The following is a 27,812-nucleotide window of genomic DNA, read 5'->3' on the forward strand; positions in this document are numbered from 1 at the left end:
GAGGACTCAATGCAATTCAGTGCAACCTGAATTGCTATTAGTTCGGTGTAAAATATACTGAACTCACGTGATAACTGATAAGCTAATGTGACGTTTGGAAAAACTGCGGCGACTCCAACGTGGATATCATTCGTTGATCCATCATTCTTTGACCCATCCACACTGCAAGCATATAAGGCTTGATGTTCAGCATCTCTGAACACAGTAACAGCCTCTGTCATGGGCAAAGCATGCGACCTATCAGACCTGGAAAAGGCATGATCATTGGCTATCAGGCCAGGGGCGCCAGCATTTCCGAAACAGCAGACTTTGTGAAATGCTCACGTGCTGCAGTGGTGAAAGTGTATCAAGACTGGATGAATGGGACAGTTTTGATGACCCAACATGTCAATTGTGGAGCCCCACTGATCCCAGAGGTGAACGTCAGTTGAAACGGTTGGTCAGGACCGATCGACATGCCACTGTTGCTCAACTGGCCGTCCAAATGAACTGTGGGGCCACCAGAAAGGTCTCCAACGTGACAGTGCAGCGAACCATGTTGCGCATTGGGCTCCGGAGCAAACACTTGGTGACAGCACCCATGCTGAAGGCCATTCATCACAAACAATGCCGTCAGTTTGCACAGCAATACAGACACTGGACCAAGGCTGAGTGGCACAGGTGGCCTCCGATGAGTTACGATTTCTGCTCCACCAAGTGGATGGACGGTGGCGTATTAGGCGTGAAACCTCAAAGAACAGACACCCGGACACGATTGTTGGCAGAAGGCAAGCTGGTGAGGTCGGCGTTATGGTCTGGGGAATGTTTTCATGGGATGGCTTGGGTCCGCTGATACCTCTGGAGAAAATCCCGAATGCAAATGGTTACCTATCGATCATCACCGATCAGGTACACGCATACATGTTGACCGTGTTCCCTGCGGGTGATGGTATCTATCAGCAAGAAAATGTGCCATACCATGTCACCAGAATTGTCCGTGAGTGGTTTGAGGAGCACGATGAAGACTTGAAGCTACTCCCTTGGCCACCGAATTCCGCGGATCTTAACCCAATTGAAAATCTGTGGAACCACCTCGATCGACAGATCAGACGGATGGATCCCCACCAAGGAACTTACAGGAACTCTGGGGTGCAATGCAGTCTGCATGGTCACAGATACCCATAGCAACCTTCCGCGGACTTACTGAGTCCCTCTCATGGTGGCTGGTTGCAGTGCATGCTGCGAAAGGTGCATATTCTGGATACTAGGTAGGTGGTTATAATAATGTGACTGGAGACCCTGCACATAGACCTATAATAATTTCTGAGGATTGGACCTAAAACAAATATCTTATAAGTGTAAATTTAACAACAAAACATAACACTTCCCCATCCAGGACCTCTATTAATGGGCACGGGTAGTCATGCACCTGGATTTCCGAGTGGAAACTTTCACATTCTTCCCTCCAATAACACTTTTAAGCTGTTCTAAATCTCTAGATTTTCAAATTCCCAAGCTATTAGTGAAATATGAGTGGGATAGGAATTTTACTTCTATCCTTCTCCTCTTCCGTTCACTTACTTAACCCCCCCCCCACCAATGCTTTTGAAATACTGCAGAATGTGCATGGGCCATATAAATATGGCCTTTGGCCAGTGTTCACTTCCCCCTATAAAGATTGTATAAGCGAAAAGACCTCATCAAGCTTTGGGTAGTTATCTCCCTTTATACCTCTAGTATTTGTCATGCAAGAATTTAAGGTCAAATTATTCTTTTGTCCTGTCACAAGGTGCATCTGTTGAAGAGTTTGTAACATACTTCAGGCAGGTTTTCCAATACTAATTTCATCTATTCTAAGTAATTAATTTCATTCTGTAATTAAATTATGTGCAGTTTTATGCCATACCTTGAAGCAGTTATTATGGGTTTCCTTTTCTGAAGAATTGAACAAAACTTGAGAATCTCAGGTAAGAGAATTCCTGGCTTAAAATTTCTATTAAAAAAAAATAAAAAATTCTGCTTGAAATACCCACTTAGATTGATTTAAAAATTTAATTTAAAATGAGGACACAGATCCTATACAACACAAAAATCACAATGAGTTAGCATTTTTCCAGATAGCAGTGGGTCTCGATTACACAAGGTGTCTGTCCAACATGTCAACTTTATAAACCGTGATCAACTCATCACCAAGACACCTAGGTACCAAGCTCTATTGTCAATATATTCAAAATATCTCCTCATATGGATGATCAGACCATTATTACTCTACAGTCAATATATTCAAAATAACTCCTCATATGGATGATCAGACCATTATTACCCTTTAACCAATCTTATCTTTTGGTCGGCTTTTTTGCAATTTCAATTAGAATTTGTTAAGATGGGTTGTTTCAGCTGTTTGGTCGTGACCAATGAGGATGCTCACTCTGACATTTATCATCACAACTGCATATGGTCCCCATACTCTTCCTACCTCTTTTTGTGAGAAATTTTCTCACTCGTTCCAGTCCCAACTGTTCTCTTCACAAGTGTTATCCTTCTGTGATTAAGCAAGCTCGAATTATTCCAATTCACAAAAAAGGGGGACAAAATCAATTTAAATACTTAAAAATCCACACTTTTTAATCTTGCTATGTTTATCCTTTTTTCTTCTAATCTTAATAAATACAAAAAGACTGATGCACTTTTCTTAGCAATTATTGTTTTAACAGTTATGACAGCAGGTAAAGCTCCATTAATTTCTTCTGTATCACAGAGCATCCCACAAGGGGCTTCTTTTTGTTCCTCTTATGTTTATCCTATATCTTAACAATCTATATTTTACAGTTCTAACAAAGGGTGGCAACTATTTGTAAATAAGTGGAAAATACATGATACTAATTGATTTGTTGAGAGTACAAAATTTCAACTTCTCAGTTGTTAAGAACATGTTTCTATATCCTTTCAAAATGTAAATGAAGTCACTTTTTCCTTTATCATATGGTCACACCATTTTTCAATGTTTACATTATGGGAAGTTTCATCAGTTGGAAATGCAGACCTTAGCAAGAACATCGGAATTATCTTCCAACTTGGCCTTCAACCATTTTCCCCTCATTTAAGTTTTTAGGCTTCCAAGCCTCTGGGACTGATAAAGCATTCACAATCAGCTTTAACTGTGATAAAACTCAACACCCTCAAGCAATTATTATTCCCTCCTCCATTTGACTATTATGATGTAGTTTGGTTGATAGTGCAACCACATCTCTAATGCAGACTCAAAAACATTCAAGTTAAATTTACTGCATTTTTATTTTTCCATATCAGCACTGTTGTGACTATGAATCTCTTTGTCATAATTTCACATTCTCTCCTTTATATTCCAGAAATATTTTTTGTATTTGTATTTTTAGTTGTATTCTGTATTTGTTTTTTTTTTTTTTTTGTTTACACTGTAATAAATTCCAAAACAGATTTCCAATATGCATTCAAATTTCTTTAACTTCATTAATCTTAATCATCTGTTCTATGCAACAACTATTTAGCAGTTAGTCTCTTGTTCTTTTTTTTTTCTAGACAGTTAGCACAAATCAATAGTGATTTACTCTTTGCATTACTGTTTAAGAAAGTTGTAGTTTGATTTTTTTAGGTTATTTTTTTCTTATATTTTAGTTTTTTGTCACTACCATGCTCCCATACCTCAGCACTAGGGTCTGTGTACTTTATGGGTATGAAAATCTATATACATATAAATATCTAAATGATGATAATAAGACATGCCATTTTTCTACCAGTTCCTCAAAAATCAATTTGTATTTACTTTGTGATTAAATAAAAACATAATGAATCTTGACATTTATAATAATATTTGTTATATTGCATTTGACCTCAAAGTTCAAAATAAATAAGATATTAAACAAGCAATTGTTAGCAGTTTAACAGCTTTTTTTAAATTTATAATTGCATTAAAGCAAGTATACATACTGTATTATGGATGCACGTTCAAAATATTTAATGGCTTTCTCAAACATCTGTGAGTCTATGTAGTATGCTCCAAGCTTCTGTATGATTTCAATATTAGATGGAAAATATCTGTAAGACTGAAGAAATTTTTTATTTATACAGTGAAACTTGGATAATTCAAAGAAATCCCAGCCCCATACAACTTCAAAATATAAGTTATCCAAGATGGATTTTTCAATTAAGGTAAAGCTATAGTTAAAAAAAAATAACCAGATAACTATCAAAATAACACTGCATTTTGTACTTTAGTACCAACTTAGCATAATATAATTTTTAAGCACAACTTACCCCTATAGAATCCTTATAATATAATGTTAATAATTTTTATGATGAATAACAAGAAATAATTATTGCAAAAATTATGAACAATAATAATAATCAGAAACAAATTACAATAGTCACAGACATATTAATGTCACAAAAAATCTTTATTCCTCAAAGTAATGGCAGCAACTTCTTTTAGTATTTCATCACCATTAAACTCATCAGTAATGCCAAATTTTCATCAATTTTCACACAGCATTTTTTAAATTTATTTCCTGAGGAAGAATAAACATCACTGAAGGGTGCTTCACTGATGTTTGCTCTTCCTCAGGTGGTTAAAAAAAGCTCTCCTGAATCTCCCACAATTGTAGATCCAATGTTTTTGCTTGTCAAAAACATTCAAACTGCACTGTTATAGATGAGATGTCTAGTGAATGTTTCTAGTTGTTGTTATTTGGTTTTTAGGAGCATTAGCAACTAAGGCCATATTGCTCTGGGGATATGCGGTGGTCATTCCCTGACCTTTCCATATCCTCTATATTTGGTGGTCAGGGGCTTGAACCCCGGTCTAATCAAGAAGGGTGTGCTACGCACTGCTGCTCCTGCCCACCTAACTACGGAGGTGCCGAATGTTTCTAGAAAATGGCTTCTAGCAATAGACATTCAAACTAAGTTAGTTTGAATGTCCATTTTTATCAAAAATGAGTTTGTTAAACTGATTTTAACTATTTTAAACCGATTTTAAAGTAGATGTTAAACTGATTAAGTGATTTTAATAATGTGCACTGGACAAATATAATGTCTGAACAGCATGTTAAACGGATTATCAGTACTAAGTTTTTAGAATCTATTTATTGTTAATTTTGAATAAATTAAAGACAACACTCAACTTAAAAGTAAAAAAAAAAAAAAAAAAATTAACTTACAAAGTTTAAAAACTATAAATTTTACCACTCACAGAACTACCAAATCCTTTACCCTCAATTTAAAAATGAATGGATACTACCTTATCACTATAAATATTGGAAATGCCATACAATTTCAAAGCAAGATGCCAAAAGACTTAATTAAAAGTTAATTAAAAAGTAATTTATTACTAACAGAGTCAAGAAATCATGTTTTGCTAATGTTTTCTCTTCTGCTTCTTCACTGATTGTAATCTTGACATGACACTATCACAAAAAACACCTAACTACAAAAACTACAGTTTTTCTCTATTAACAATAAATAGATCTAAAAACTTTGCACTGGGCAATTATCAAATTTTATGAGACAAAAACAATATGGTGTTTTTATGTACTAATTTGGTTATCAAACTTTAGCAGCAACTTCTGAAACAGTTCTCAAATGGTCTTCTATTGGTTTTTGTTTGATATGCAACCCACTTGGTAAAGATTTAATAACTTTAAAACACCCTGGCCTTCTCATTTATTTTGATGCATACTAGAAATTTTTTTGAGCTATCCATGCTAGCTCCCAATGATGCTGTAACTTTTTCTTAGCTTTTTTTTTTTCCAGTACACTGTTTACTTTTGAATGCAGATATTTTGTCTAGAAAATATTCAAAACAGGGGCATCAAACTCAGAAGTGCTCATGGGCTACACAAACAGTTGTTGGAGGCAATTTGCTAGTGAGCTGCATAAATGGTTCTTTGGGGGAATTATGGGCTACAGCACACCACTGCCATTACTGAGAGAAATATATTAAACATTTTCACATTCACCCCCATGAAGTGACCTGATGACCATCAATATTTCCGAAGGTTTATATAGGTTATAAATTTTGTTTAAACTTTATATTATTGTATTCCCTTTAAGTTTCACCATTTATCATTATTTTCATACAAGTATAACTCTATTAACCAATGAAAGTTGACAACACGTGGGGACTACACAATAAATGTTGGAAGGCTGCACATAGCCTGTGGCCACCAGTTTGATATACTTTATTTAAAATATATGCATTTTGTCTATATTAAAATCAAGGGAGATGATAGCTTTGTATCAAACATGGCATTTTGAGTATATCACTCTATCACATTTATTCCTGTTTATTGAAGCAAATTCACCAAAGATCCTCTAAAAAGTGATGTCATACCTTTCCTAGAAGCTACCAGATCATTATGTACATTATTTTCCAAATGATTCAGTCTTCGCTGAATGCAAAGTTCCCAACAGTGGGATGTTGTTAGCTCTACCTTGTTTGAACCATGTTTAAATGCAATTATCAACGTTCTTGTTGTTTAGTGGCATAAAATATTCTGATTTAAATTCCCACTGCTTGCTTGTTTGTTATTTGGTTTTTAGGAGCATTAGCAACTAAGGCCATATTGCTACGGGGATATGCGGTGGTCATTCCCTGACCGTTCCACATCCTCTGCATTTGGTGGGCACGGGCTCGAACCCCCGGTCTAATCAAGAAGCGTGTGCTACGCACTGCTGCTCCTGCCCACCTGGCTACGGAGGCGCCAAATTTCCACTGCATTTTCTCCACACAGAGTAAACTATATAAAAGCAACATGTTATAAATTCCTTTCATTTACATTTTTTAATGGTAAATAAAAAAGCACTATTCAAAGCACATACAGATATGCACGTTGTATCTTTTTATATGTTTATTGGAGATAAAATTGAAACTTGTCCAATTTTATCTTCATGCAGATGTCTGTGGTGATGATATTGGTGTGTGTGTGTGTGTGTGTGTGCGCGCGCGCACGCATACATGCGCTGTGCTCTACCCATTATATTGGATTCATTATCTTCTTTGGATGGATTATTTCTATTTTGAATTCTGAACAGCTTTGCGTGATTGCCTGGTATTTTAATATTGTTCAGGATAGGACTGCCAACAGCTTTCAATCATTTTTTGAATGGATGCAAACTTTTAAGCTTGTTTGTTTTGATTCCACTGACAAGGAGTGAGTGTAAAGACAAGTAGATTCTGTAAAGACAGGTTGGTCTTTACAGAATTTTTATGAATGCCTGCATAAATGATATTCAAACCTCTGCAGTGGCTCAGTGTAATTCCATTCACATTCCATTTGGTTCTGAGTCTAAGTCTGCCTCTTACAATTCAACTAAGATTGTTAAAAAGATATTTAATCCAACTTATATTAATCTTTCTAAGATTGCATTGGATTCTTAGATTTTTCCGTGGTTGACAATACACTCTCTACCTATTAATGATACATGGTACTGGTTTGCTAGGTGGCTTCATGTTATTGTTATTTGGTTTTTAGGAGCATTAGCAACTAATGCCATATTGCTCCGGGGATATGCGGTGGTCATTCCCTGACCTTTCCACATCCTCCGTATTTGGTGGTCACAGGCTCGAACCCCAGTCTAATCAAGAAGCATGTGCTATGCACTGCTGCTGCCCACCTGCTATGGAGACGCCACTAAGTTTCATGTCTCATTACTTGTGTTATCTTGATTCAATTAAAGGCATGGTGGTATGATGAACCATCTGTTCTATTTAGTCATAAACAGCCTCTTTAAATTATTTACAAAATATATGGTTGATAGCTGTAGAAGGCTTTATATAGAAGCTCATTCAAAGTTTAATTCAGCTAAGGAGATGGTATTTCAGAATTTTGTTCATCCTAGGATTTCTCTGGATAAAAGAGTTTACTCTGCTGATTATTTGTTGAGGGTCCTCTTCCCCCCTTCTGATATGCATACCTGGTTGTCCCACATTCTCAGATTTAATGTTAGTAATGTAGCATCTCAGTCCTGTCATTTTGTTTCCCCTTGTAAATTTACTAATTTCTTGAATACTGAATGTAATCAAGAAATACTTATAAAAATAATTAACAGTTTACCAAACCAATCTACTCTTTCATATTGTAAAATTCCTAACTTTTTTTAAACTGTAAAAGGCTGTCAGAGAGAGAGAGAGAGAGTCAGAAGGTGGTGGTTGTTATTTGGTTTTAGGAGCATTAGCAACCAAGGCCATATTGCTCCAGAGATATGCGGTGGTCATTCCCTGACCTTTCAACATCCTCTGTATTTGATGGTCACAGGCTTGAACCCCGGTCTAATCAAGAAGCGTGTGCTACGCACTGCTGCTGCCCACCTGGCTACAGAGGCGTCCCAGAGTCAGAAGGGAATCACCAAGAAAGCAAGAAAGAGAAGAATGATGATATCCAGCTCAGGACCTTGGGTTTGCCAAGCCTATACTCATCAGATATGAGTCCCTGGGGATATTTATAGGTTTTGTTTGCTGATATTTGTGCTGCTTTCAATTCTGTGTGGACTAAGCAAGCAATTATTGAACTTTTAAGTAATTATTATATAATCAATGGATCCTTCTTGGCCTTACTAGTATTGATGCTAATTAGTTGAAAATTAGCTTTTTCTAATTCTCAGATGAGTTTAATTCACTCCATCTCTGTTAGTATTCTATTCCTCAAGGTGGTAACCTCTCTCAGTTTTTTTATTTGCAACCACCTTTAAAAACGTTTTTTTCTTTTGGTGGATTATTCTAATTTTGCTGCAAATGGTGATGTTTTGTATTTGTATGGGTCTAGTGAAAAGCATTCTACAATTTATTCTGAATTTGTTCAGGATCCTTCAAGATGCAAATAGGACATGTTGTTTCCTATATAGATATGTTTGGTCTTAAGATTAATTCAATGAAAATCAAATACATAATTTTCTCAGTCTCATGTGGTACTCTTTTAGTTTTAACTTCTAGTGACGGTGTTGTTATAGACAGGTTTGATTACTGATAGGTCTGGTTGAATTTTTAGAGGTTACCATAGCTCCCAACTTTTGACTTTCAAAAAAGCTGGAGATCAGGTATTTGTAGGCAAGAGGGAAAACAGGAGATTTATTGGTGAAAACAGGCAAAACAACAGATTTTTCAGAAAAAGCAGGAGATTTTTTAAAATCCATACTCCACTACAATTAATTTCACTGACAAAATATGCATTCTATATTAAAATTCAGCCATAGGATTGTTTACCAATATAGTAAATGTTAGCTTACCTAATATTTTCTGTATGTGGATTTCTGTTTAGATTGTTTGTTAGAAATCAACTGATTATGATTTTTTTTAAGTAGGCTTTTGAACATCAGAAATGTTGAGTCAAAGTTTTGTTTATAACAATCGCACTGCTATTCAGACTTTGCTGCTGAGTATTTTCAAAACTGTATCAGAAAAAGAAGATATAAACTTTTTTTTTTTTTCTTTTTTTCACTTGTCTGAATATACTCTGACACTCAGAACTACTATGAGGAATTGTTAAAATGCCAAGAATGTCTTTGGGTAGTCGCTATACACATTTATTATGGCACCAGAAAACGAATGTTGATAGAGCAAAACCTGTATCCATATGCAAGTACCTATGCTGATAAATAAACTGAAAGGTATCAATAATACCTGAAACTAATCTGACATTTGTGGGTTCCATGACTATGTCTCTTCTTCAGAGATGAAAACACATATATATTAACATTAAACGATGACACACACAAATAGTTCTATAGTTGCAGAGAAGAAATAAGCATAGCTTGCGTAACAGACAGTTGAAGGAAATCTGTTGGACTTTATACAGTTCACCAAAGCATGTCTGCTCTGAACATTAGAAAATGCTGTAAAGAAGGCTGGGAGAGGCGACCATTATGGCACATAAACAAAGCAAAGAAAAGAGAAGTAGAGGTTGGCAAGGAGAGTGAAGGCTGCAGCCACTAGGGAGGTTAGGAGTTTTTCAGGATTTTGATAGCTGTTTGACGCTATGGTGCTGTTCTGAGCCTTTGTGCTGTGATTATGGCAGATTGTTTAACTGTAGCTGTTGGTGGATCCAATTCTGCAAAGTGGTCGGTATTTGTTGAGACTGGTTGTCTCTTACTTTGGCAAACCTATCTTTTAAGTCAGGGCTGGGTTAGCACTCTGATCTTGAAAACATGGATAGACTGTGTTGTTGTTAATAATCAGTCCTTTTAAGCACCTTGATTGTGTTCAGTAGAACTCTAAAGTAAAACACTTGCACATAGGGACTGTAACACTGACATAAGAATACATGTGATGGGAAAATTCCACCTGCAATCTTCTTCCTCCTCCCATGCATGTAGTACAGAGTCCAAGGCTGTTGTGTTGCCTTTCTTGACTGACTTTGTCTGGTGTTTTTTTTTTTTAGCTGAAGTCCCTTTTTAACACCAGGCATTCTAACATCAGACAAGCATCGGTGTTGCAGGTTCCATGCAGAAACATTTTACATTAGAGCTCTAACATCAAGGCAAACAATGTTCAGCTAATTTCTGTGAAACATCCTTTGGCTCATTATACTTCTTCAGTCAATCTGACTATGAATAAAAGATCCAATGACTTATCAGACCAAGAAATTAACAATCTCTAATGGTTCTTTCCCAATGTTGCTGGCACCATATAAATACTATTTTCTGTTGTTGATTGAGGACAATGGTGGATGGATATCTGCTTTTATATTCTCTGGTAGTGGAGAGTTTAATTTATTCTGTTGTAAATGGATACTCAGTGCCACACTATAATGTGCAGTAAGGCATTTGTTGTTGTTGTTGTTATGGGGGTTTAATGGCGCATAAGCTACTATGGCTATAATGCGCCTATTCATTTTTTATATAGGGAAATCGGAAAAAATTTTTTTTTTTTTTTTTTTTTTTATAAAAATCACAAAAGATTAAAAAGTCCAATCTGCTTCAGAAAGTTGAAAAATTCGAAAATATTTGCATTGTCACCTATGAGATTCACTAACGTTATTGGTTTATTAAGATTTACCAGTGAAAGCAGGGTTGATGTTCTGTCTTGTCTATAGTAGGGGCAGTCAATAAGTATGTGTTTAACAGTCAGATTTACAGAACAATGTGGACACTGTGGTGGATCGTCTCCTCTAAGTAAATAAAGATGGGTTAGATGGGTATGCCCTATTCTTGCCCTAGACAGGACTACTTCTTCTCGTCTTGATGTACGGATACTGGAGCTCCAAATTTTTGGATCATGTTTAAATTGAAAGAGTTTATTATTTGTTTGAGAGTGCCAGATTGTTGTCCATTCTGACAAGCAGGCAGCTTGAATAGTTAAGGCAAAATCTGATGGCGGAACAGGGATGTTAGTTAAGTCTAAGCTAGATGGATTTTTTGCAGCTTTATCAGCCAGTTCATTGCCCAAAATACCAGAATGTGCTGGAATCCAACAGAGGATGACCTGTTGATGCCGTTCTTCAATTTTTAATAATATACTTTGAATTTCATCTATAAAAGGGTGAACTTTATCTGAGAAATTACATAAAGCCACGATTGAACTAAGCGAATCGGTGTAGATAACAGATTTTAAAGATCGATCAGCACAGAGATTTTGTAAGGCCAGTTTAATAGCATATAATTCAGCTGAAAAGATACTAAATTCAGGTGGAAGTGATACTGAAATAACAGTATTCGGAAACACCGCAGCTGCTCCAACGTTTGAATTAGATTTAGATCCATCTGTATAAATTGGGGTAAAATCACTATATCTTTGAGTGTGAGCTGCATGAAGCTGTATGATATTAGATGCTTGTAAAACTCCCTTTCCCCATTGGCAGAGATAAGTGTCACAAGTCACCAGAGGAAGAGAAGCCCATGGTGGTTGACAGCAGGTTGCTACCTGTTGTACGGAATGAACGGAAAGATTCCAAACTTCCATCAGTTCAAGGAGACGAAGACCAGCTGGCTTTACTATGCTAGGTTTATTTCTGAAGAGGTTTTCTAGTGGTGGATTGAACAAGTATGACTGAATCGGATGCGAGGCACAGCTTTTTATCTTAACAGCATACTTTAGTAACAGTGTTTTTCTACGTAATGATAATGGAGGCTCATGAGCATCAATATAGAGACTATGTTTGGGCGACTTTCTAAAAGCACCAAGTGCAATCCTCAAAGCACTGTGTTGAATGGGATCAAGCCAGCTTAATGCGCTCATTCTGGCAGAATCATAGATGGGAGCTCCATAATCAAGGCGGGATCTGATTAATGACCTGTATAGCCGAAGCAGAGAAGTACGATCTGCACCCCATGTTTGGGCGGATAAAGCTTTGAGAATGTTTAACTTTTTTAGACAGGAAGTACGTACATTTTTAATATGGTCTATAAAATTTAACTTGTTGTCAAGGATTAATCCTAGAAATCTGATATTATTAGTGACCGGAATTGAGACATTAGAAATTTGAAGTTCGGGATCTGGATGAAGTTTGCGCTGCCTACAAAAATGAATTGCAACTGTTTTTTGCTGCGAGAGCCGATAGCCATTGATGCTAGCCCACTGTTGTATTTTATTTAGTGATATCTGAAGCTGCCGTTCAATAGATCTCATATTTTGGGAATGGCAGGAGATGGAGAGGTCATCTGCATAAAGATAAGTCTCGATTGAATTTGGAAACTGTCTTGTAATAGAATCTATTCTAAGAGCAAACAGAGTGGCACTCAGTACTGATCCTTGTGGAACACCCTCTTCCTGCATGAACGTTGTAGAGAGAGCATGTTGGTACTGAACTTGAAACGATCTGGTACATAGGAAGTTTTGAATAAATATAGGAAGGTTGCCCCGCAGACCAAGGGCGTGTAGATCACCAAGTATGCCATGCCGTAAGGCATTTGTGCTCTACTTCCAATCACCCACTGGTGCAACCCATTTGTTCCACATTTCTTTGATAATATGGAATGACCTTTCATTTTTCCAAGGCTGTTTTCTGTAAAAACACAATTTTTCAAAATAGTTATACAAGTGAATGCACAAGTGAATATCACGAATATTTTTTTCAGTTGCTACTCATATGGGATTTGCTAATAGACTGATGCTTTTACTGGCAGGGCCAGACCAAGGTATTTCTGCACACCGGGCAGAAAGATTTTTCAGTGCCCCTTTACCAAGGATATACAGTGGAACTTCTCTATTACGAATTTCTCTATATTACGAATTTTTTCACAAAACATTGCACCTTGAAATGAAATTACATGTAAAATTAACCCCATATAGCGAAGTGTTAGTCGCTCTATAACGAATTTTTAAAACAATTAGTAAAAGCATTTTTGAAGATTTTCAAGCATTTACTGCTAAACAGCCGCTCAAATATACTGCCTCCTTCCTTCCAAAATCGCACATTAGCATCTGGAATTAAATAATCATCCTTTTAGTGAACACATGTGGCCATTGACGGCAGTAGGAGGGTCTTTGTTTCATTTTTGTTACAGTTATTAAACCAAATGGGTTTTCTTAAAAGTGGTCGTAAACTTTACAATAAATAGGGTAGATCTGTAAATTGATGTTGGCTCAGGGGAAAACGAAATTTGCTGCGGTAAACCTTTAGCATGCTGCGGCGGCAATACATAGAATGCTACCATAGTCAGTTTTTAGTAACGCCTACTGATTGACATTCACTTCTCACCTCAACTGTACCACGTGACCTTCCTGTCAATCATTACATGATATGTCCATTCTCATCTAACTGGATTCCCAGTAGATGGTTTTCATGAATTTTTTTTTTTAATTTTGTTCGTCATCAATCACATAGGCTATATGCTCTTGTATTTTTTTTTCTGAAAAGTAACATACAGCATACATTAATCATAAATTTTCTTTTGTGTATGTATGAATGAAAGCAGAATAAAAGAAATTCACAAAGTCGTATATTTCTTTAAAGTGATTGATAGGAAAGGTCACGTGATACTGTTGAATTGGCAAGCAAACGTCATTGAGTAGGCGGTACTAACAATTCACTATATGGCCAGCGCAGCAAAGTTTGCGGTGTATGTATCGGCAAGAGCTGCAGTCCAGTAATTTTTACAATTGCGAAAACAATGTCAAAGAGAAAGTGTTTAAGTATTAATGATAAAGCAAAGATCGTTATATCGACCAGGGTTTTAAGAAAAAAGATGTTGCGGAGAAATATGGCATACCTGCAAGCAGTTTATCTACAATTTTAAAAAATCAAGAATCAATTTTAAATGCAATTGAAGGAGGAGCAGACAAGAAGCGAATTAAGTTGTGTATATACGAAGATGTTGATAAAGCTGTTCTAAAATGGGTGCAAATGATACATGAAAAGAATATCCCAATATTGGGCCTAATAATTAAACAACAAGCTCTGAAATTTGCACAGTCCCTTGGACATACAGAATTTAATGAGAGCACTGGGTAGCTAGATAAATTTAAGAAGTGCCACAGAATTCTGGAAAAGGTTATAGTAGTAGTAGTAGTAGTAGTGGCATGTGACGCAAGAAAGCAAATGTATGAGCTTATGCAGCATCAGCCAACAAAAAAAAAAAATCACACCATTCTCTCCAAATGCCTGTCCAGTTCCTCCTTAAATTTATTATACCTATCAACTTCCACAACAACAGATGGAAGTTTGTTCCAGCAATTAACCACCCGCTGGCTAAAGGCAAATTTCCGCACATCTATTCTACATCTGTCTTTTCTTAATTTGAATTTATGCCCCCTTAGGTTCGTAATCTGAACAAGTGGAAGGATCCCATCAGAATTCAGCGTGCTCAACCCATTCAAGGCCTTATTTGTGGAGAGAGCGTTAATGTAAGTGAAGAAGATTGCAACGGTTGGAAGAACAATACCTTAAAGAAGATTTTGGAAGAATATGAGCATAAGGATGTTTTTAATGCTGACGAAATGGGTTTATTCTTTAAATGTTTACCGAATAGAACACTTGCTTTTAAGGATGATAAATGCTTTGGCAGAAAACAAAGCAAAGAAAGAAAGAATCACTGTGCTAGTTGGAGCAAATATGACAGGAAGTGAAAGATTAAGACTTTTAGTCATCGGAATATCAAAAAACCCAAGATGTTTTAGAGGCACAAAATCTTTGGAAGTTGACTACACCTTTAATAAAAAAGTATGGATGACAAGTGATATTTTTGAAGAATGGATATTAAAACTAGACAAGTGTATAACAAAAGAAAAAAGGAAAATTGTGTTAGTAACTGACAACTGTCCAGCACATCCTGCCAGTATTTCTGCCAAACTTAAAAGTGCGAAGTTGTTGTTTTTACCACCAAACGTAACGTCAAAACTCCAGCCAATGGACCAAGGCATTATTAAAAATTTTAAATTTCATTATCAAAAGAGAATAATAACGAAGATTGTCAATGCGTTATAAGAAAATAGAAACTTGGAGGTTACAATTAACCTTAGAGATTGTATCTCTGAACTGGCAAAACTTTGGACAAATGATGTCACCGAATACACTATTCAAAATTGTTTTTCGAAAGCAGCATTTGCATTGAATACAGAAGCCAAACAACAACTGGGCAAACAAGATGAACTGCCCCTTTCACAACTGAAAAACTTTTGGACATTATTAGAATCGTCCGGAAACATCAAAAATGAAATAACACTGGATAGTTATGTTTATGTAGATCAAGATCTGACTACAGCAGAACATCCAAATGAAGATGAAATACTGCTGAACAGCGTTAGACGCAACCATGACCACAAAGAAATTAATGATGACGCTGAAGATGCATCAGAACAACCCGTAAAAAAGCCAACTCGTGAAGAAATGATTAAAGCTTTTAAAATGGTTCATATGGGTCTACAGTTTTGTGAATATGTTCCTGATAATGTTTTTAATGCTCTGAACAAACATGAGGTTTTCTTTGAGAATCAGACATTTTTTAATTGTACTGTGCAAACGAAAATTACTGATTTTTTTTAATTTGTGATACTTACCGGCGAAAATTGTGTAAATGTAATTTAAATAAGTATGTTTTTGAAATAAAATACATTAAAAATAAATGTAGATTCGTTTTTATTTTCTAATTAGATAACAATTTCTAATAAAAAAGATATTCTCTGTATAACGAAATTTCTCTATAACAAATTTTTTCGCTGGATTTATCGAATTCGTTATAGGGAAGTTCGACTGTATATACAGGTAGTTCCCGACTTTACGAGTTAATTCGTTCCTAGCGTGCACTCGTAAAACGGGAATTTATTTCCCATACACATAATGTTAAAAATAGAGGTTACATTATCAACAATGAAATTAGTTAGCTAATTAGTTTGTTTAAACAATGATTGATTTATCCAAAGAAATGAAAATGTAGCCTGTAAAATCAAGCAAATTATAATAATAGAGAAATTATTTATGACTTACAAATAGAATGTTTATTAAAGAATGTTTATATAGAATATTATATAGAATAGAAATATTATATAGAATAGAATGTTAAAGAATGTTTATTCTTCATCATCATCATCGACTAAATGCACACTCGTTTATCACTCATTATTGGCTCGGCACTCGTTGGTTTGTTGCACACACAGTCGTATTCTTCAGAAATGCTTCAAGAGGCATTTATTTCCAAGATACTCTTCTCTTTTCTTTATAAATTTCAATAGCATGCACAAGCATTTTTTAATGAAACACACAAATTGCAACTAACACGATTTGCGAGGAGTAAAAAGTTTATGAAGCTTAAAAATAAAAAAAGGTATGAAGAGAAAATTCTGAAAATTTATTTGTGTTTTTTATACGATTGAAGGTTTCAGTAAAGGGGAAACACGTTTCACCAACATAAAAAAACCACACAATTCCAGCTATTGGTATTTTCCCAAATGCAATAGCATTGAGTTTACTACCCATTTATAATTGCTTGCAGTAACAGAAGTAACAGAAAAGCCCAATAAACTGGAAAGTGCAAATTGTTTTTATTGTTTTATGGTCATGACCTCCAGAAATGTGCTTTAGAAAAATATCACAAAGCCATTCAAAATTGGTTCTTATAACAGAACATATGATAACAATGAAAGTATAGTGCATTTTAAAGATTTGAATTGGTAACTAATACAATTTACACTATAAAAACGACCTTTTAGAGAGTTATATAGCGAAAATTTCAACTTCTGAGGTCGTGGAACAAATTTCCAAAAAACAATGTGTTATTGGGTTCATATTACGATGTTTTAATGATACGATGGTAGTAGTAGTGGCATGTGATGCAAGAAAGCAAGTGTATGAGCTTATGCAGCATCAGCCAAAAAAAAAAAATCACACCATTCCCTCCAAATGCCTGTCCAGTTCCTCCTTAAATTTATTCAACCTATCAACTTCCACAACGACAGATGGAAGTTTGTTCCAGCAATTAACCAACCGCTGGCTAAAGGCAAATTTCCGCACATCTATTCTACATCTGTCCTTTCTTAATTTGAATTTATGCCCCCTTAGGTTCATAATCTGAACAAGTGGAAGGATCCCATCAGAATTCAGCGTGCTCAACCCATTCAAGGCCTTATAGACCTCAATCAGATCACCGTGCAGGTGCCTAGTCTCCAGGCACTGCAATTTGCAGAACTTAAGCCTCTCTTCATTCCCCTCACCAATCTTGTTGCCCTTCTCTGTACACGCTCAAGTAAATCTACATCCTTCCTAAAATGAGGCCTCCAGACCTGTACGCAGTACTCAAGGCGTGGCCTGACAATTGCCTTATACAGAGGGACAATCACCTCCTTCTCCCTGCTAGCAAAATTCCTATATATCATTGACAAAATCCCATGACCTGCCCTGGCAGCCTGTCTGCATTGCTCAGAAAACTTCATATCTGACTGCACAATTACTCCCAGGTCTTTTTCATTTTCTACCACCTTAAGCGTAGTACCACACAGTTGGTACATTTCTCTGGGGTTACTTCTACCCATATGCAGTACTTTGCATTTGTCAAGGTTAAAATTCAGTTGCCACTTCTTAGCCCATCTGCCCAAATTTTCTAGATCCTGTTGCAGTAGCACACTGCCATTACTGTCATTAACAACCCTGCCAACCTTTGTATCATCTGCAAACTTCGACATTAAGCCTGATATACTTTCATCAATATCATTGATAAATATACAAAACAACAGTGGACCTAACACTGAACCCTGTGGGACTCTACTAATAACATTAGTCCACGAAGAGCAGCACCCACTGATTACCACCCTCTGTCTTCTCCCACTTAACCATCCTTTTATCCATTGTAGCAACTTACCCTTAATACCATTCTGCTCTCCAATTTGTACAATAGTCTTCCATGCGCAACAGTGTCAAAAGCTTTCCTGAAATCCAAATATATGATATCAAAATTATTTTTTGCATCCAGTTCCTTTGTACCACATCATAATATCCTATCAAATTTGTCAGACAAGACTTTCCCTTAACAAACCCATGCTGTGTCTGAATTATTGCTGCAGTCTTGTCTAGATGATCCTGCAATGCATCTTTAACCAGTGACTCCATTATTTTACCCGGAACAGAAATTAAACTAACTGGTCTGTAATTACTCGTATTCCCCTTCGATCCCCCACTACCCACTTAGAATTTACTGTTGGTAACATCGTCAGTTGTCTCTGGAATTGATTAATATCATAAAGCGGGGTACACTGTATTGTATAGCTATGCACATGGTTTGAAATGCAGTATTTATGAATCGTTACCATTCATTTTTTCCAATTAATGTTCATATTTTAGATTTTGTTGATAATTGAAAAAAAAAAAAAAAAAACTTGTAAACTTGGGAACTTGTAAAGCGGGAACTGCCTGTATATATATATTTTTCCTGATTTGTAAAATTTGGTGTCCCTTCAAGAATTGTGCCCTGGGCAAGGGCCCTGCTAGCTTGTACCTTAATCTGGCACTGTTTACTGGCCAACTAATATTTAGACTATACTTGAAAAGTACCAAATACCTGAGCATGATCAGAAAATTATATTTTTGCAAAGGTACTATAATCTGTGTGACACCTTTGCTCTTACAATTGTGTTTAGCATTAGTAATAGCAAATGATGCCAGAAAGTAAGGTCATACAGCATCAGCCAAAAAAAAAAAATTCACCTATTCATTCCCTCCAATAGTTTGTCTAGTTCTTCCTTGAATTTATTTAAGCTATAAACTTTGTGTTGTATTATCTTTTGAGAACTTTTCATATGCATCCATGTAATTTGTTTTTCCTTCTTGCTGCATGGCAGCATGGGAAATGTTAATAAAACAGGATTTTCCATTAAAAGTTTAATGAAAAGTCACCATGTTTTTTTATGCTTTTACAAATATAATGTTAATCATTTCATTTGTATATGTATATAAAATAGAATGATTAACATTACATCTGTATAAATTCATGTGCTTCTCTTTGTAATTCTTAGATCTATATTTAATATCAAATGCAGTAATATTTTATCTCCATCACTGAATATTTTTTTATAAAAGGTTGATAGTGCAGTGACAAGTGTCAAGAATGGCAAACAATTTTTAATTTGATCAACTAGGAAAATCACAATCTATTCAAACATTTCACTCCAAATTATAACCTTTTACTTTTGTTCAAAGTAAAAGGTTATAATGATATTCAAAATAGCTCAACAACTCACTTGACTTTAAGATAATGTTTCAAATTCACTTTGGAGTTTATTATCAAGTCTGGAGCATGGGCGATGATTATTAGTCACTAGTCTAAGTTGCACAACTGTGTGATCATCTCCTGCATTTCAGACTTGATAATGAGCTCAGAAGAGTGTCAAACATTTTCTAAAGTTGAAGAAATTGTTGAGTTGTATATATGTCATTGTAGCCTTTTACTTTCAACAAATAAACTTAGATTACAGTAAAATAGTTTTGCAAAGTAAAGTGTTTTAATTACCAGTTTTAAAAGCTAGTTATCAAAATTACATACTACCCACAGATGTCTCTGACAACATTTAAAACAATACACTGTGCGAACTACTAGCTCAAGGTAGTTTACAGTTTCAACATTACTTATTAAGTTGTTTGGACCTAACTACTTAATAAACGGAACTGTTAGGTATTTTTTTTGGCCTAGGGACACAGTGAAAAAATTACTGAGATACTATGGGTGCCGTGAATCGAAAAAGTTTGGGAACCTCTGGCCTAGCCAAAAAGAAATAATGAACAAAGACAACATCGGAAAACTAAAAACTATTTCAAAATTGTCAATTTACATCTGAATGATATTGAAAAGCCTGCTGTTTATCTCCTTCAATTTCACACATGTCTCCAATTTTAGCTAGAAGATGAGGATCTGTTGGAATTAAAGTAGCAACTTGTTGATACCTGTAAAAGAGTTCATAATGTACTTCCTATATTTTTTTTTATTCAGGATTTTTTTTAAGAAAAATTTTATAATTTTAACAGCATTCATTATAATAATTAACTATTAATAGTTACCAGTATAAAAACTAAACGGTTTCTAATTTGCTACATACATGGTTTGAACCCATCTGATTCTAATGCCGTGAAGGCCATTAGAATTACATGTTTTATCTGGTTTCTCTTTCCTCAATAAAGAGTATATTTATTTATTTGAATGAAGCAATATACTTCGGTGTATACTTATACTTACTGTGAGCTTGTGTATCTCCACAATTTATAATCATCCCATGCATTTTTCTTCCATGCCACTAGTGTCATCAATTCATCTGAGATACATTTAAGCCTAAACCTTTGAATAATATCTTTTTAGTTGGTATATGGAGATTAGTATCATCTACAATTACTACTCTGAACATTTCTCATTTGTTATAAGCATCAGTTGATCCCACTGAAAAGAATTTCAAGAAAGTCTATGATCATTTTTATCACATCTGAGAAAGAAAAATTCCTTCTCTTTATCCTTTACATTAGTTATGCCTTTAAATAAATCCCACACTGATACACAATGGTCACCACAACCTAGTGGTTTCTCTACCTCCTAGGTGGGCAACTTATTTTTCAATGTGGCCATAGGTGTGGTGAATGAGAAGTGAAGTTCACCACACCATGCAATAATTGAGAAATTAGGTTACTCAATCGAAAATTTAAAAAATAACATATTGTTTGAACAAGTATTCAAAACATCTAATTTTGACTACTCAGTTACAATGCCTTAGGTGCAAATGATGAAAACAAATTGGTCAAACTGAAACTCAGAAAATTTAATGTGAAATTGGAACAATTCTTTTGTCTAAGTTGCATAAATGTTGGCTGAATATCTGAACTAAATGCACATCTCAGCACCATTTCTAAATTTAACAAATTGACATCAACAATTCTAGATCTATACTTCAACTTGATGAATCTATTGTTGAGAACATCGATTCACAAACCATGTTGATCCAAACATAGACAATAATTCTGAAATCCTGATTTCAAAGTTGGAAGATCTTTGTCAGTCATAACAGATTCCTACATATCTGTGGCAGAATTCGGCCAAACTTTCAAGTGTTTCAGACTGTGAAGAGCAAGCATATCATCTTCAAACCCATGTTTATCCAAAGACAGAAGGGTGGCACTTTCTTTTCTTGAATTTGCAATATCAAAGTGAAATGAATCACACAGGAATTGAAATGCTAATTTGCAGTTGTTGGAAGTTAGAAGTATGATTCAAATTTTTGAGACAAATTTTTCACCAGTTTACACAGAGCTGTCACTTCATGTAGAGTAGACTACACTCCTTGTTTTTTTTGTTTTTTTTTATAGAAATTTATCTAGGTTTGCAAAATATGTCAAATTGTCCTTCTGGGTTTGTGCAATAAGAAAGTTCCGTTTTGACTTGAATTCTTTAAAATGTTGCACCTGCTCACATTACTTTTCTCTTTCCCTGGAGCTTCATGTTCACTTTATCCAGGTGAGCCATGATATTTTACAGAAAGTGTAAATCACACTGCTGTGAAGGACTCTCAATGTCAGAAAAATTTTCAATCTGACGTTTCTAAATAAGAAAATCTCAAATATGAGGAAGAAAAGAGGTAAATCATTCTAGAACTTCTCTGCTCAGCCATCTCCCATTCTCAAAGTCAATAAAGTCTCTGAAATCACAGTCATCACATTCTTTCAAAGCCTCAATGAACTGTTGATTGATGAGGGAACTTCCAATTTGGATGCAATTCATAATTTTCACTATATCCATCAAATTGTTTAATGTGTCAGTTCCAGGCATTTGAGCGCACAAATTCTCCTGATGCAGAATGAAATGGAAGGAGGGCAACATGGTTTTCATGTCATTCTCATTCAAATGCTCTTTCAAAGGAGAAACAAATCCTGATTTATCTCCAATCATGGCGGATGCACCATCTGTTGTAACAAAAGCTAGTTTTTTTTTAGATCCAGGTCACATTTTTTTTAAAGCTTCAAAATTTTTTCAAGTATATCAGTTCCACATGTCTAGCCTTGTAACAAAGTACAAAGATTTCTTCATGAGTTTTGAGATCTCAAAAAACAGAAGTTGAGGTCAACCTTGAAACACCCTCAGTATATTAATAAACAAGTTTCTGCCTACTCATCTATTACACACACATGTGAATGTGTGACTTCATATAACAAGTGGCTTGTCACACATGTGAATGTGTGTGCCACCTGTTATCTGAAGTGATGCAAAAAGTATTTAGGACCTACAATTTTTATATATTAAATAAAAATGACAATCTTCAGTTCTGAAATAAGGGCAAGATCATGTTTTCAAATATGCCCAGTTTGGTGAATCAACCTATTTTAAGGCAATTCAATTTTCATCCCAGCATAATGGAGTTTGTAAAAAAAAAAAGAAAAACTTTTTAAAGGATTCATATGTTTAAAAAGCCTAGCAAATGGAATTGTGGACTATTAATGGGAACAACAGTGTTATAAAGGTTCATGTAAGACTAAAGTTAAAGTGCTATGAAAAGATATAACCGATCGTTTGCAACCATATCCGTGCATCAAAACCAAAGTTCTAATAGCCTCTCTCCAACTGGAAGGGCGGTTATTAGAACTAAGCCAAAAATGAAAATGCATGAAATACTGCAATGAATAATTATGTGCAGTTTCCATAATAAATGAAGATACATTATTGAAATTGCCTGCAGTCCATCAATTCATTTCATGATATTATACATTAAAGATGAGTTCATCACTCCATCTCTGTGTTATTACGAGCTAAAGATCTTATTACAACTGATCATGATAAATTATTTCCTCTTTCAGGTGAAATAATTTCAGGTTTCAGAATCCATAAAAATATAAATTGTTTAGAAAGCTCTCTACACTGGTTCCTTGATAGAACATTTAAAACTGTATTTCATACATGCAATTCCTTGTATATATTCTCTTCTGCTAGATAAAACTGGTAATACTTTGCTTCAATAACTAAATGTTAAGTGTGAGTGGTAATATGAAACCAATTAGTAAGGGATTAGAAACAGTTGATTTCATCTTTTTTTTTCCTTCCTGAAACTATCCCTATAATAAAGGGATATTTTTTAATTTCAGCAAAAAATATTTATAGAGAGAGATTCAACTACATGCCTTCAAACAGCAATACCAAGATGATATAGACTTTTCACTTAAAATGAAGATAATTGTAGCACCTGCATTGTTTCTCCAGATAATGTCATCTCAGCATTCAAAGAGTTACCGGAGATATTATCATCCAAAGTTTACCATATGACTATTTCAAAGAAACTTGCACCGGAAGACCACAGAATCAAGGATATTGACAACCAGCATTTGAAATAAATGTTGGTTAACAGGTATTAGCAAGCAATAGATGAGTTACCAAAATTAACAATCGTGTTGAAGGATGACATAAAAGCTTCCAGCTTAACAATGGACATCATGAGCTACTCAATCCTTTAGTGTGAGCCAGTTTTACAAGTTTCCAGCATACATGCCACAGCTGGTCAAGATTTATTTATTCTCTTACTTCCTTGGATTGTGTATAAAAATTTGGAAATGAGAAACTCAGGCACAGTGAGGTTACTGAAGCAATTACACATGAAGTTTTTTGGTACGTTCCATTTAAAAATATACCATAATGGGGAGAAAAAAATAAAAAGAAGCACGAATAACCACACAACATATTTTCACCAGTGACCCATAAGGATCTGCATATAGGAATAAAAGTAAATTAGAAATTTTAATTTCTTTTCTTTCTCTCTCTCTCTTTTTTTTTTTTTTTTTGTGATTGACACAGAACACATTTCTGTGACCATCAGCTGCCTTAAAACCTAAGCAAAAGGACAATCACTCCAGTGAAGAATACACATTATTGGGAAATCAGAATGTATGTCAATTTCTTGGCATATGATATACAAGTATCAAATGATTTATTTGGCAAGTTTGGGATATGAAATAAGCCAGTTTTATGAATCTTCTGGATTTCTATGAACAGTATTAAACCCTATTTTGAAAATTGTTGGGAGGAGGAATTGGGAATAGTTTTCTTTAGCTGTGTTAGGATACCTTCAATGCAGTACTTCTGTATTTTCTGTATTAGCAGCAGTTCTGTATTTTCCCAACTTACTAAACATTAATAAGCTATACAGTAATATGTTATTAAAAAGGCAAAAATAATAAATATGGCCATAAAAAAACCAGAAAAGTCTGCTTTGATTGTTTAGTTAGCCATCAAGTGAATTGTTCTGTGGGTTTTTCATTTTCAGCACAATGGATATGATATGGCCTAGAGATGATAACCTCACTTGATTTAGAAGCAATAAAGGTTTAACTAATAAAAAGATTATTAGAAACTTAATAAAGACTACTAAAACTAACATCAATAAATGTTTATTTCCAAATAAAATAAATGTATGGAGCAACTGCTCTAGCTTGTGCTGCAAGGCAGAAGTCTAGAAATATATGCCAAAACACCACCTACCCCTGTCAATAAATTAGTAAAAGTTGCCTTCCCTGTCAATCATTATCATTATCAGCATGCATTTGCTTCATGTTGCATATTGCATGCTGATATGAATGAAATAAAGGAAATAGAAATAAATTTGGTAAAGGTAAAAGAGAAAAATTCCAAAAAAATTGGTGAGACAGTGGATCTCTTTACAGGCTATCATAAAATGAAGAATGACTGGAAATTTTAAGTGAAAAAAAAAAAAAAAAAAAATCTCCAGAATGCTTCTGCCAGAGGACAGTATGTCCTCTTTAAATTTCAATAGGGAAGCCTGTGGGAGTGAAATTATGGCAAAGCAGATGTTCCAGAATGGGATAAATTCAATGCTAATCTTGCAATGCAAACAACATGACAGTGAATATTCCCATATGTATCCTATTTTAAGAAAAACACTTTATTGCACCAGGTATATTAACAAATAGTTCAAAGAGCATAAATAGTAAGGTGCAACTTCCCTTTAATAATCTCCACCACCATATCTCAACCTTGCTGAGAATTCATAGAATAGCTTTGACCATGGCATCTGATCAAAAGCAAATCTTTTTATCGTATGGTCACAGACCATATCAGAACTAGCACATACATTTAAACTAGAATGGTTCAACATCTAGCCTGATGCCTTTCGTTGTCCAGCACAAAAAAAAAAAAAAAAAAAAAAAAAAAAAAAAACGCAGGCAGCAAATTGCACGGGAAGCATTTATCATTAATACATGAATTCACCAAATCTTGTACTGACAAAAGGTTTTACATTTTAGCAGATGTATACATAATAATTTTATTATAATTAGATTTTATTTATTTGTTTTACTATATTTTACAAGACTAGTATTACTTCACATAAGCTATTCAAATGAAACGGAATGATCAAAATGTCTTGATTCTCTTTAAATTTGATAAAAAATAAATAAATTTAAACTTTAAGATATAAAAAAAATCAAGAAAATACCAATTTTAATTACCATTCCATTGCTTGATCCATATCTTCCAACATTTCATAGCTGTGTTGAGTCAAAGAAATTAATTTTAATTAAAATGAAATTTAATATGATTATTGTTTAGGCATTATTTATAGCAACAATTGCTGTGGCAGTACTAACAATATAGTGTTCATTTAGTAATGAGATTATGTAACCTTAAGGCACAAAAAAGCTTTATATATTCTGCTCCTTTATTAATGAAACTTTAAAGTTAATTGCACAAACTTGAAAAATACATTTCAGAGTTTGTCCAATAGCGTGCCAGAAAGGTAATGACGTGGAGATTAAAATAACTTAAGATTTGAATTCCACTGTTAATTTAATTAAATATGCAAACTAGAAATTAATCATTTCATCTGGATGTATTATTCATTCAGAGTTACAATAATATCCAACTGTAGGTGATACTTTGGATTCTGAAATTCATTATCAACTCTATGAAAGAAGCTTAATAGTTAGAATATTAAATTAAGTACTAATTACCCTAAATATTAATGCAATAAACCTTTATGAGAAAATGCTAAAAATTTTTACCCAGAATTCGGATGCGAGGAAGAAATCTTATGCAACATCAAAATACTTATGCAATAACACTGGCCAGCATCAATTTCCTCCCTGAAATAATTTTGACAGATTCTTGTAGGAAATATGTTCAAAAACTTTGATATGTGCTTAAAAAGTTCTCATCACCCTGAGTTTTCAAAAATATCATAGGTTAATAACCAAAAACCAAGACCTGTAGTTGGTTTAATCATCTTTTCCATCTATTTTATCTATTTATTTATTTTTCTAGAACATTTGGGAGCTTTCTACAACATGTTCTAGAAGATTGTTATGTGCAGAAGAAAGGTCAGGACGTTTCTGGAAGGGTCTAGAACTGTCAACAAAGATCCTTAGAAATATTACGAGCCTTCTAGAAACTTCTTTACGTATACATATGAGTGGGTTCCGCATCAAGCAAGCATTTTCGTATTTCAAAAAGTGCATGTGTTTTAAAGAGTGAGTGGTGAACAAAGTGAACAAGTGTTTTAGTGAATTAGTGTTTGTAAATAAGTATTGTGTGCATCAGCTGTTTGCATTACAAATAAAAATCTACAACTTCTTAATTGTGTTCTTACCTCAACAATACACGAAATATGTCACATTCTTGCCAAAATAAGCCTAATAGCTTTAGCTACATTTGCGGAGAAGTGGTATTAAAATTGCAGTGGAAGCTGCTATCACAACTTGTGAGAAACGCCTACAAACTCTATTTTGGATGTAAGGTCGGAGATCAAGATAAAGTATGGCTCCAAAGATTTCCTGTTCAAGGACATTAACAGATTGGCTTAGAGGTAGTCATAAATTAATGACTTTTGCTATTCTGGTGATATGGCAGGAACCTCAAGACCACATAAATGATTGTTACTTTTGCACGACCAATATTTCTAGATTTTCTGGGAAAGCCAAGCATAAAGCAGAGTATCCCAACATACTTTCTGCTTTAAGGCTGGTTCCTCATGATGATACAATGCCAAAGCCACCACACCAGAAACTTATGGACTTGACTGATTCAGAATCAGAAAAGAAGCCTCCAGAAGATGCAGAACCCACAATGAGTACAGACCCAGACTTTTCAACTCCTGATACTGAAAAGCTGCATCTAATCACTCAGGAAGAATTAAATTATTTTGTCAGAGATTTGGACCTCTCTAAAATCAAGGCTCAATTACTAGGATCATGGCTTCAGCTGTGGAATCTTCTTGAAAAGAGTGTCAAGGTGTCTTTTTATAGGAAGAGGCAATTACCATAATAACCTATTATTCCATGGATGGTGCTTTGGTTTATTGTATCAATATCCAGGATTACATCTGGAGCATGTCCATGAGCAGTGGAGGCTTTTCAATGATTCATCCGAGGTCAGTTTGAAAGTAGTTTTACTCCATAATGGAAATAAGT

The 27,812-nt window shown here is 34.8% G+C and overlaps 1 protein-coding gene across 4 annotated transcripts in view; it reads right to left on the reverse strand.

Moving 5' to 3' along the window:
- The window catches only part of nompB (intraflagellar transport protein 88-like protein nompB), a 226,029-nt gene that overhangs the window by 40,854 nt on the left and 157,363 nt on the right, over positions 1-27,812 (reverse strand). For all 4 annotated transcript variants that reach the window (XM_090383716.1, XM_090383697.1, XM_090383706.1 and 1 more), the window contains exons 19-21: positions 25,857-25,895; positions 20,201-20,312; positions 3,946-4,061 (exon numbers count right to left, since the gene is read on the reverse strand). In XM_090383716.1, coding sequence (XP_090239842.1) covers positions 3,946-4,061; positions 20,201-20,312; positions 25,857-25,895 — 267 coding nt within the window. The remainder of the gene's footprint in view (positions 1-3,945; positions 4,062-20,200; positions 20,313-25,856; positions 25,896-27,812) is intronic.

Source organism: Mastigoproctus giganteus, chromosome 1 (genome assembly GCF_048544385.1).
Source record: "Mastigoproctus giganteus isolate SK-2022 chromosome 1, ASM4854438v1, whole genome shotgun sequence".
Lineage (NCBI taxonomy): Eukaryota > Metazoa > Arthropoda > Arachnida > Uropygi > Thelyphonidae > Mastigoproctus > Mastigoproctus giganteus.